At 46.7% G+C, this 11,640-nt stretch overlaps 1 protein-coding gene across 8 annotated transcripts in view; it reads right to left on the bottom strand.

Moving 5' to 3' along the window:
- The window catches only part of OSBPL10 (oxysterol binding protein like 10), a 287,316-nt gene extending 283,711 nt beyond the window's left edge, over positions 1 to 3,605 (bottom strand). For 3 of the 8 annotated variants that reach the window (XR_004971601.1, XR_004971602.1, XM_036332842.1), the window contains exon 1: positions 3,151 to 3,605. Coding sequence is in view for 5 of the 8 variants with exons in the window: in XM_036332842.1 (XP_036188735.1) it covers positions 3,151 to 3,431 (281 nt within the window). In the remaining 3 variants the exon portion in view is untranslated. The remainder of the gene's footprint in view (positions 1 to 3,150) is intronic. The other 5 variants (XM_036332840.1, XM_036332838.1, XM_036332839.1 and 2 more) reach the window with 4 other exon arrangements.
- Between the last annotated feature and the right edge of the window lie 8,035 nt (positions 3,606 to 11,640).

The raw sequence follows: 11,640 nt of genomic DNA on the forward strand, positions 1-11,640 counted from the left end.
GGCTATGAGCAGGTAGAGAACCAAGATTTATAACAATAGCTAACACTGGCAAAACTGAACTAAATCCTGGTTTGATTTCTTCTCTGTCATTGATTCGTTTTCTTACTCCTTCAATAATATTTACTGGGCCCTTATTATATGTCAGATCCTATTCTAGACATTGGGGGTAGAGCAGTGAACAAGACAGACAAAATTATCCTGTCCTCAGAAAGCTTCCTTCTAGGGCGGAAGGACAAAAGAGTGAAATATTGAGCCTGCAGGTGACAGTTAAGTGTGATGGAGGAAGGGGGCATAAGTGTGATTACTTCCCATAGAGGTGTAAGTGTTCGGGTCCAAGTTATAAAGGTATCCCTTCAAAACAGGTCATCGTCTCCTCCCTAAAGAATTCTGCAGTAATTACATTAATGAGCCCCAGGGTAATCACAGCGTTCAGAAAAATGAACCAAGAATGCTATGGACGAGAAAGGTCCATTTAAGAAGGGGCAAATTGAAGATCCAATAATAGCTACCATGTCTCCGGATGCTGCTATGCACTATTCTCAGCCCCTGATACACAGTATCTTCATTTCATCTTCACATTGAACTAATGAGAAGGGCAAGGGTAACATCATTTCAACAGATGGAAAAAAAAAAAAAAAATGGAAGCTCAGAGCAATTAAGGAATTGGCCCAAGGTGACACATGTGCTAAACGTGCTAATGTTTTCTCTCCTGTGACTTCTCTCTATGTCATTTATTTTGAGTTCTTCCTAAGGGCTTGGTGATGGGGCTGAGAGTGCTACAAGTAAATTAAGGCAGAATATGAAACTGAATGTTAAAATGTAAGCTTTACAGCAACTTGAGGACATGAGAGAGGACATCAGAGTACAAACTGCTGGTGGGTGATTGGTGTGAAGGGCATTATCAAAGCATGGAAGACTCACCAAGAACTTTGTGGCTAGAGATTGTCAGGAACTACAGGCAATTTGAAAAGAACTATCAAAGGAAGATTCCATGAGGCCCAAAAGTGCAGGAAACCCACACGTTTGCACCAAGGCATTCCCCTGCACCAGGAAAGGGTGGGCTCCTTCTGCCTTTTGATTCTGCGTCTCCTCCACCACTTCCTGAGAAGATGCCCGTGTGTTTTGTTCACTGGAGTAGCTCCAGCTCCTAGAACAGTGCCTGGCACAAAGTAGATCCTCAATAAGATAGTCTCTGAACAAATTCATGAACAGAAAAATATGTTTCCTAGGTTTTCTCTCTACCCTCCTCTCTTTTCCTTTTCACAGATAAGGCTCTGCCTTTATAAGAACCCTTGAGAAGGCCAAAGTGTGCAATCACATTATTAATCTCCTCCATATCACTAATGGACCCTCGGCCACTGTTCGGATGTGGGAAACATAACCCCAACAGCGAGACATTAACCATTGTAAAGAGACAAGGCTTTGGAGTCTGTGGTAGACTAGAAAACAGTGAGTCTAGTGTGGTTAGAACAATGAACATTAGCAGGTAGCTATAAAACAAACTCAAGATGAGACCTCAGTAGTGTACACAGTATATTTCACATAGCCTGCATTCACGTAGGAATTATTATTATTAATTATCATTATTTTTACTGCTTCTCAGCCTTGCCTCTACCTAAATACCCCAGTGGATTTTAAATTATACAAAAGCATGAGTCACTCCAATTTATCCTAAATCCAATCCAAAGAATAAACCCTTTAGTATACATTGCAGGTAAAATATAGTCCCCAAGTAAAATAACTGCCATCCAGGATAAAAGTTCTGTTGGCCTCATAAGCTACTTGGAAGGAAAAAAAAAAAAAAGCATTAAAGTTGATGCTCTGGTCCTACACACGCTACCTATTCTTTACTAACTTTCAAGAATTGAAAGGGGAAAGGGAGAGGCAAGAGCGGTTACTGGCGCTATTTTGTGAAATAAAAAGAATTAAAAGTTAAAGTGCAGCTTCCACAACATAGCAGATCTCCGAGGACACCGGGTGACTGGGAAAGTTCTCTTACCAGTTCTCTGTCTATGGTATCAATGTGCCAACAACTCAGTTTCCAAACTTAAGGAGTCATCTTCCTCCTAGTTGCATTACATGTAAATGACTGCCTGATAAATTTCAGCTGGAAGCAATCTTCACATTTACATACCATGGACAGGGAGAGTTGACCAAGCAATCTAATCTAACAGGCAAAGAGCCAGAGCTCCCAGGGTGTGGTTCAAATTTCACAAGCATCCCTAAGGGACCCAAGTCCTAAGATCCAAGGGCTGTTAAAGGCAGGACCAAAGATCTCATCAACCACCTCTCCGAAAAGCCCCATTCTCTTGGCATGGCCACTTGTATTTGCCTCTGGCCTGTTTTGTAAAACAATGTAAACAGCAGTGTCCCACCTACTCCTTTCAAATCTTAACACCTCCTGGCAGCCCCTTCCCTCCTCATCCCCATCCAGACACGTGTCCCTGGTAGGCTTCCCAACTGCGAGGACAGTCGGCGGGGAACTTCCAAATGAACCTAATGGGGAATATCATTATTAATTAATTAATTAATTAATTAAAATAGCAAACTGCCCCTTCCGAAAGGGAAGAGATTTACTTTTTTAAAAACTAAACTTTCGTTGCAGAGATTGGAGGTCCTAAGCCACCGACTGGGCAGAGGGTAGCACGCGCTGGAAGGCACTGAGGATAAGTAGCAGGTTTTTGTTGGTGGTGGTGGTGGTGTTTTTAAACACTGAAGTTTTAGATGAACTAAGTTATGGAGAGAATTGCTGTGATCGGACCAGACGTACTAATAATGCCTTTCATTCGGGCATACAGCACGTCCCTTCTGCCTTCTTTTCCCAGCCGTTCTTCAGGGGTGCAGGAAACCGCTAGCGGGCAGGGCCCGGGACCAGCGCGCTCCGCCCGCCGCTCCAGTCCCTGCAGGTGCCAGCGCAGAAGAAAACCAAGGCTCCCCTCTCCCTCCCCGCCGCTGCCGCGGTACAGCCCTAGGGTGGGTAACGGCGGGCCCAGCCTGGGCACCCCACCTGGAAAGGAGCAGCGACAGCAGGGAGGACACCCGCGTGGAGACAGCACCCCGCTCGCTGGTGGTACGATCGCGCACGCACACACTTCCACGCACACACACACAGCGGCGCGCGGGGAGGGGCGCGGGCGGCGGGCACGGTACCTGTTCTGCCAGCCCTGGAGGAGGTTGGTGTACTTGCTGAGCACGCCCTCGAGCGCCGGCTCCCTCCGGCGGCCGTCTCCCCCGGACGGGCTAGCAGCCACCGAGCCCGGGCTGCTGCGGCTGCCCCCGCCGCCGAGCCCGGCTACCGCCGACCGGCCGGCGATCCCCCGGCCCGCCAGGGAGCAGGAGGGCGAGGAGCCTGCCGAGGTGGCGCGGCTGCTGCTGCGGCTGCTGCTGTTGCTGCCCCCGCCGCCGTCCGCGCCCTGGGCCGCCCTCTCCATGGCCCGTGCGCGCCCGGAACCCGGGTGCCCGCCCGCCGCGGTGGCGGCCCCCGCGCTGGGGCTCCGAACGCGGTGACGGCGGCGGCGGCTGCAGCTACAGCTCCGGGCGCCCGGGCCGCGCGTGGCTGCTCCAAATCCCGGGGAAATGCCTGACTCATACAGGAGGAAGAGAAGGAGGCGGCGAAGGAGAGCTGGGAAGGAAGCCAACGGGGCTGGATGCAGCTGTGGCCGCCCCTCCTCCCGCCACGGCCCCGGCCCCTCCCTTCGCACTAGTTTCCCGGGCAAGTTCGGAGCGGGTGGCCCGTTTGGCGAGCCCTCCTCAGGTCCCTCCTGCTCTTCCTTGGAGTCCTAGGGGTCGCTCAGGCCCCGGGGCTGGGGGCGCTCCCGGGCGCTGATCCTCCGGGCAGGCACGCCCTGTCACCCCTGCGCTCCTTCTGTCGCCCCCTCCCGGATCCAGAGGGGTGAAAGGGAATCTCTGCGCGTCACTCCCCCACCCCCAACCCACCCCGGGACCTGGAGAGAGTGGCGGCCCCACCCACCCTGTCCTCCCGGATATGGACCTGCCGGGCCTAAGCCAGACTCACACTCCCCTCTTCCGCGCTAAGCCTGGCCCATACACAGGTACACAGTAACCTAGAAATGAGCGTCGCAGGTGGGGCAAAATAACAGGGCCGAAAGTCCTCCAGGATCTCCTGCGTGCCCAGTAGGGGAGTGGGAAGGGAGGGGTGGGTGATCCTCACAGGTAAGCTATCCTGGGGCATTTTCAGGCGGTGGAGCTAAATGGAGTCAGGCAAGAAAACTCAGGTTCCTGCAAATGCCCCCCTAAACTGAGTGGCCTAGCCACTTTACTTGCACAACCTAATCCCCACCCCGATGGCCACACGTAAGCCTGGAAAATCAGCACCTACACGTTCTACATAATACCAAGCAGCTGCGAACCAGAGATTCTAAAACCGGTAAGACTGCCCCGAAATCAACAGATGTTTACACAGTGAAGCATTCTGTGTTGGCTGTAGTTTCTGTCCCATCCCCACTGCAACTAAATTTCTAAACTTAAAATTGTTGCTCTTTGGCAAAGGTAGGTAGGATGTGCTCTCTCCACCCCACTAATAATTTTTGTGAATATAAATATCCAATGCAATCTGGAAGTTTCTAAAAATTACCTAGAAAATCGCTTTGAGGAGCTTAGACACCACACACACAAGATAACAAAAACAAAGGGTGATAGATTGAGTGCTGTTCAAAGGATCTACAAACCCATAAAGTAATACAAATAATTCAACAGTTTAAAAAATTACTACAGGGAATAGAGTCAGCTCTCATGAGGACAATTCCCCAAGCCAGATCCCTTTCTAGCTTCAAGTCCTTCCAGGAAACTTTCAGAGATGGCTTTGCTCCAGAAATGTTTGTGGAGAAACTTCTGGGGCTGATGAGAAGTGGCTGTGCCCCTGAATAAATTACAATTCTAGGTGCCTACACACTATAGAAAAGAAAAGTTTACCCCAAAAGATTGCATGGTAGAAAGGACCAACTTTGGAGCCGGGGAGAGCTGAGTTCAAATCTTTGACCTTAGTTTTCTTACCTGCAAAATGAGACCACTGATACTACTGGCTGTGATGAATTATGTGAGAATGTTTATTTGCTCGAAATATTTACTGCCTCTGCCCTGGCCAGTATGGCTAGGTTGGTTGAGCATCATCCAAAGGTCTCTGGTTCAATTCTGGTCCAGGCACATACCCAGGTTTCAGATTTCGGGTTCCATCCCCAGCTGGGGTGCATATGCATACGGGAGGCAACCCAATCACTGTTTCCCTCTCAGTCAATGTTTCTCTCTCTCCCTTTCCCTTCCTCTCTCTCTAAAATTAATAAAAACATATTCTAAAAGAGAAAATGTACCTCCTCTTCCTATGGAATTGCTTTGGCCAGTGGAAGGTGAACAGAGGTAGTATTGGCCACTTCCAAACATAAGCTTTAAGAGCCGTCCTGTGGTTCCAGCATCTTTCTCTTTTCCTTCTGCGAGGTGAGCAGCATGTTCCAGATCATTTGTGTCCTCAGTGAGAAGACACGTGGAATACAGCAGGGCCAAAGCCAATTAGCGTTAGCCATGTCACATGTGCAAAATGTTTGTTGTAAACCACTTGGATTTTAGGAATCATTTTATACCACAGGATAACTTTGTCTAAACCAACTTACACACCAGTCAGCATGTGCATACTCATGAAGTCCTTCACTGACATGAAGACTGAGGAGGACTATACAAGTGAATGTCACTTATAATGTGCCCAAACAGCATGCCTTCTGATGGGAGACTGCCAGTCTCCTGCTAAAAAGGCAGTGACATCATTTTATTTCCTATTATCTAACCTCTGCCACCATTACTCCATCCTACCCAGCCAATCTGTGGCTGGATGAGCGAACACAGCAAATTCTCACTTTGGACTAAAATACTGAAACCCTTGAGACAGTCCAGTCGAAGGGGGGAGGAGCTAAGTTGAAAGGAGTTCTCAAGTCCAGCGTCTTAGTCTGTTCAGGCTGCAATAACAAAATACTGGGTAGCTTATAAACAACAGAAATGTGTTACTCACAGTTCTGGAGGCTGAAAGTCGGAGATCAGGGTGCCAGCACGGTCAGGTCCTGGTGAGAGCCCTCTTCAGGGTCCCAGACTTCTCACTGTATCCTCAGATGGCAGAAGGGGCTAGGGAGCTCTGTGGGAACTCTTTTATAAGAGCACGGATCCCTTATTTCCCATACACACACACTGTTGTCTGTGTCCGTGAGCTATGCATATATGCATGTAAGTTCTTTGGTTAATCTCTTCCCGTCCCCCCCAAACCCCTCGTGTCTGAGATCTGTCAGTCTGTTCCAGGCATCCATGCATGTCTCTGGATTTAATTTGTTTGTCAGTTTATGTTGTTCATTAGATTCCACATACAAGTGAGATCATGTGATACTTGTCTTTCTCTGACTGGCTTATTTCACTTAGCACAATGGTCTCCAGGTCCATTCATGCTGTTGCAAAGGGTAAGAGATCCTTCTTTTTTACAGCTGCATAGTATTCCAATTGTGTAAATGTACCACAGCTTTTTTTATCCACTCATCTACTGATGGGCACTTGGGCTGTTTCCAGATCTTAGCTATTGTAAATAATGCTGCGCTAAACATAGGGGTGCATATATTCCTTCTAGTTGGTGTTTCAGGCTTCTTAGGTTATATTCATAAAAGCGAGATCTCTGGGTCAAATGACATTTCTATTTTTAATTTTTTAGGGAAACTCCAGCCCTAACCGGTTTGGCTCAGTGGATAGAGCATCGGCCTGCGGACTAAAGGGTCCCGGGTTCGATTCCGGTCAAGGGCATGTACCTTGGTTGCGAGCACATCCCCAGTGGGGGGTGTGCAGGAAGCAGCTGATCGATGTTTCTCTCTCATAGATGTTTCAAACTTTCTATCCCTCTCCCTTCTTCTCTGTAAAAAGCCAATAAAATATCTATTAAAAAAAAAAAAAAGGAAACTCCATACTGTTTTCCACAGTGGCTGCACCAGTCTGCATTCCCACCAGCAATGCACTCGGGTTTCCTTTTCTCCACATCTTTGTCAGTACTTGTTGTTTGTTGATTTATTGATAGTAGCCATTCTGGCAGGTATGAAGTGAGACCACGTTGTAGTTTTAATTTGCATATCTCTCATTATTAATGACATTGACCATTCTTTCATATGTCTATTCGCCATCTGTAGGGGACATCTGTAATACTGTCAACAATAAAAATAAAAAAAATTTAAAAAAAAACACCGTAAAAAAGAAAAGAATACTGATCCCCTTCATTAGGGCTCCACCCTCATGACCTAAGCACTTACCAAAGGCCCTACCTCCTAACACCATCACATTGGGCATTAGGATCTCAACATATGGATTTGGCGGGGGGGGGGGGGGGGGGGGAGTGGGGGGAGGGTGGCAGGAAAGGGGAACACAAATATTCAGACCATATCAGCCAGAATGGATCACGAATAGGCCATCTGTGTGGGATGAGAAATGGCGGAGGAGGTAAGTCAGGAGCAAGAGGTAGGTAGAGAGAGAAACTCTGCCAGCCCCAGCTTGCCCCTCATCTTGTCATATTTCTACCTAACAAAATCTAAGAGAACGGGGGGATATGCATCTTCCTGGAAAATCAAGAACTAAGCAAAGACTTGTCTTAATCTGTCAGGGCTGCTGTTAACAGAAGACCACAGACTGGATGGCTTACCCAAAACAAAATTTCACCCTAGCCAGTTCTGCTCAGTGGATAGAGCATCAGCCCGAGGACTGAAGGGTCCCAGGTTTGATTCCAGTCAAGGGCACGTACCTCTTACCTCAGCTGCCCGCTTGATTCCTGGCCCTGGTTGGGGCGAGTTCGGGAGGCAACCAATCGATGTGTCGGTCTCACATTGATGTTTCTCTCGGTATGTCTCCCCCCTTCCCTTCCACAATCTCTAAAAATAAATGGAAAAATACCCTCGGGTGAAGATTAACAAAACAAAAAAAAAAGAAACTTTGACAATGTTCAGAGACCTTGATGTCCTCAAATCCCTTGCCGCAGGAAACCACTTAAGCAGTGCTTCCACAGGCTCTTAAACAGAAAATGGAAATGACGTTGATGGAAAATAAACAGTTTCTAAAAACGAACAAATAGTGCTGGAACAATTGGATATTTATATGCAAAAAATTTCTTAATTTTTAAAAATTTATTTAAGACCTATAGCTTACACTTTACACAAAAATTACCTCCAAAGGGACCAAAAACTAAAATGTGAAATGTAAAGCCATTAGACTTTTAGAAAAAAAACATAGGAGAAAGCTTTATGAACTCGGGGTAGGAAAATTGAGCCAACACACATTACCTTTTGTGAAAAGGGAAGGTTCGTGGAGAGGGCAGAACCAAGGGCTCAGGGCGGGGAGTCCGGAACCACGGAGAGTGATTCCCAGCCTTAGAGTCCTAATCAAGGAACCTGCAACTGGATTGCAGTTTGCCTGACTGGGTTGCAGAACTGCCATGGACCACTGACTCCACGCTTCCTGTTTCCCCCCTTTCTGAACCAGAATGTCTGGAGCAGTTATCCTGTGTCTCACTTTGTGTGTTGAGCGGGCAGGGTGCAGAGAAGCTGTTCCCTCAGTTTCCCAGGTCACCAGGAGCTGATCTTAAGGACCTGCATCCCAGGGGCCTCTTCTCTCCTGGACCAGACTTGGATGGCAAGATTCTGAACTTGAAGCTGGCCCTGTGATGGAATGAAACTCTTCGGGGCCCTTGGGGAGTAGGTGGGTCCACTCTGCATATGGGAATATTATAAATAATTTGTGGCCAGAGGGTGGACTGTAGCGGTTTCAAAGATATGTCAACAGCCCAGCCAGCGTGGCTAAGTGGTTAAGCGTTGACCTGTGAACCAGGAGGTCACGGTTCGATTCCCGGTGAGGTCACATGCCTGCGTTGCGAGCTTGATCCCCAGTGGGGGGCGTACAGGAGGCAGCCGATCAACAGTTCTCTCTCATCATTGATGTCTCTCTCTCTCTCTCTCTCTCTCTCTCTCTCTCTCTCTCTCTCTCTCCCCCCCCCCCTCTCTGAAATCATTAAAAATATATGTAAAAAAACACACAAAGCTTTGTCAACAAATTTTGTGATATGCCACCCCTCAAGAGGTCCAGCTTAATTTCTCTCCCCTTTAGTGTGGAGTGAACTTTGTGAATGACTTCTAATGAACAAAATGTGACAAAATTGATGAAATGTCATGTCCAAGATCAGGTCATAAAAAGACAATGGTTTCGGTCTTGGCTGCGAGTTCTCTCTCTCTTTCTCCTCACTCACTCTAGGGAAGCCAGCTGCCATGTCATGGGGCCACTCAAACAGCCAATGGAAAAGCCCGTGTAGGAAGAATTAGGGCATGCCAGCTGCCGGCCCCTCTGTGGGTAACCTGGGCAGCAGATTTTTCTGAGGCCAGCTAGCAGCCACATGAGTGACCTTAGAAATAGGTCATTACCTGGTCAGACCTGGAGATGGCTGCATCCCCGACAAACAGCTTGACTTCAACTTCCTGAGAGACCCTGAGTCAGAAGCACATGGTTCCTCAGAAACTGGGAGATGATGAGTGTGTTGTTTTAAGCCTCAAAGTTTGGAATAATCTGTTATTCAGCAATAGGTAACTAATACAGATGGCTACCTTGAAACTTGTCACTTTGTGATTTTTATCTCTTGAGTGCCCTCTCACTACCACTGACCAACTTTTCATTTCCTGATGATGCGAAGCAGGGAAAATAGGAGAGTTCGAGACAGGCTGAAAAATATATTTCCGTGTGCTATTGGCAGAAGTACAGACATATAGAAAAGTGAAACAGAATAGAGAGGCTAGATAGAGTTCCATGTGAAATAGCCAATTGATTTTTGACAGATGTGGGAAGGCAATTCCATGGAGCTCTCTGTATCAGTTTCCTACGGCTGCTGTAAAATAGTACCACAGACCTAGTGGCTTAAAGACAAATCAAATTTATTATCTTACAGTCCTGGCAGTCAGAAGTCTGAAAATGGGCCTTCCAGGCCAAAATCGAGGTGTTTTTCTAAAGGATCGAGGGGAGAACCAGTTCTTTGCCTTTTCGAGCTTCTAGAAGCAACCTGCCTTCCTTGGCTCCTTCCTCCTCGCTTTGTGGTTTTTATCCCTTTGGTGCCTTCTCACTACCATTGACCAGCTTTTCATACCCTGAAGATCTGAAGCATGAAATAGCCCATGGAGAAGGCCATGCAGGAAGAATGACGGCATGCCAGCTGCCAGCCCCTATGTGAGAAACCCGGGAAGCAGATTTTGACCCCTCACTCCAACCTCTGCTTCTTCCTTTCACCTCCTTACCTGATTCTGATTCCTGTGTCGCTCTTGTAAGGATACTTGGAATTACACTGGGCCCTCCTGGATGATGTTCTCAATAAATGATGGTGGAACAACTGGATGTGTACCTGTCCCTCCCCAGCCCCCCCCCCAAAAAAAGAACTTTGAACTGTATCTCACACTTCATGCAAAAAAACCCACAATTGATTCAAATGGATCATAAACCAAAATGTAGAAGGTAAAACTCTTAAACTTTCAAAAGAAAATATAGGAGAAATCTTTGTGAACTTTGGATCAAGAAAATCAGTTTTAGATACTACTTAAAAAGCACAATCCATTGAAATATTAGATTTTATAAAAATTAGAAACTTTTTATCTGCAAAGATACTAAGAATGAAAAGACACACCACATACTGGGGGAAATATACTTGTGAATCTGACACGGGGCTTGTCTCCAGGATATGTAAAGAACTCTCAAAATGCAAAAATAAACAGTATTACTTTTGAAATAGGAAAAGATTTAAACAATCACTTCACCAAACAAGACATACCAATGGCAAATAAGCATATGAAGAGATGCTCAACACCATTAGTCATTAGGCAAATGCAAATTAAAACTACATTAAAATACTGTTAAAAAAACAAAATTCCCCGAAACCGGTTTGGCTCAGTGGATAGAGCGTCGGCCTGCGGACTGAAAGGTCCCAGGTTCGATTCCGGTCAAGGGCATGTACCCGGGTTGCGGGCATATCCCCGGTGGGAGATGTGCAGGAGGCAGCTGATCGATGTTTCTCTCTCATCGATGTTTCTAACTCTCTATCTCTCTCCCTTCCTCTCTGTCAAAAATCAATAAAATAGATTTAAAAAAAAAATTCAACTGAGTAAATATTCAAGACTTACTGGCTTTATTCAACAACTCATGAGTCAGGCAGCATCCTATCTAGCAAATAAATAGATGAGAGCTCCACCAAGCTGCAGAAAAAGGAAGGTTTTTATAGAAAGAAAGGGAAATTTCTAGCAAAGAGTGGATACTTTTAGGTTTCGGAGGAGACTCCTTTGGGGGATGGAAGGAGTCTTTGGGGACTACCTCACTAATGCTGACCAGGAAATTCCCGACTGAACAGTTAAAATTACATTCCTGGAAGAGGCTGAGACTGTGATTGGGTTAGGTAGTAAGTCTTGTTGGCTGACATGGGGCTTAGCATAAGTAATTCCATTTTACGCCTGTTGCTTCTTTTTTTCTTTGCTTCTTTTTTAACACTACATAGCTATCGGCGTGACAAAACACACAAGAGGTGAGGACTCAGAGTAACTGGAACTCTTACACATTGCTGCTGAGTATCAAATAGGACAGCCACTTTGGAAAACT

This window comes from Myotis myotis, unplaced genomic scaffold (genome assembly GCF_014108235.1).
Source record: "Myotis myotis isolate mMyoMyo1 unplaced genomic scaffold, mMyoMyo1.p scaffold_m19_p_13, whole genome shotgun sequence".
In the NCBI taxonomy this organism is placed as follows: Eukaryota; Metazoa; Chordata; class Mammalia; order Chiroptera; family Vespertilionidae; genus Myotis; species Myotis myotis.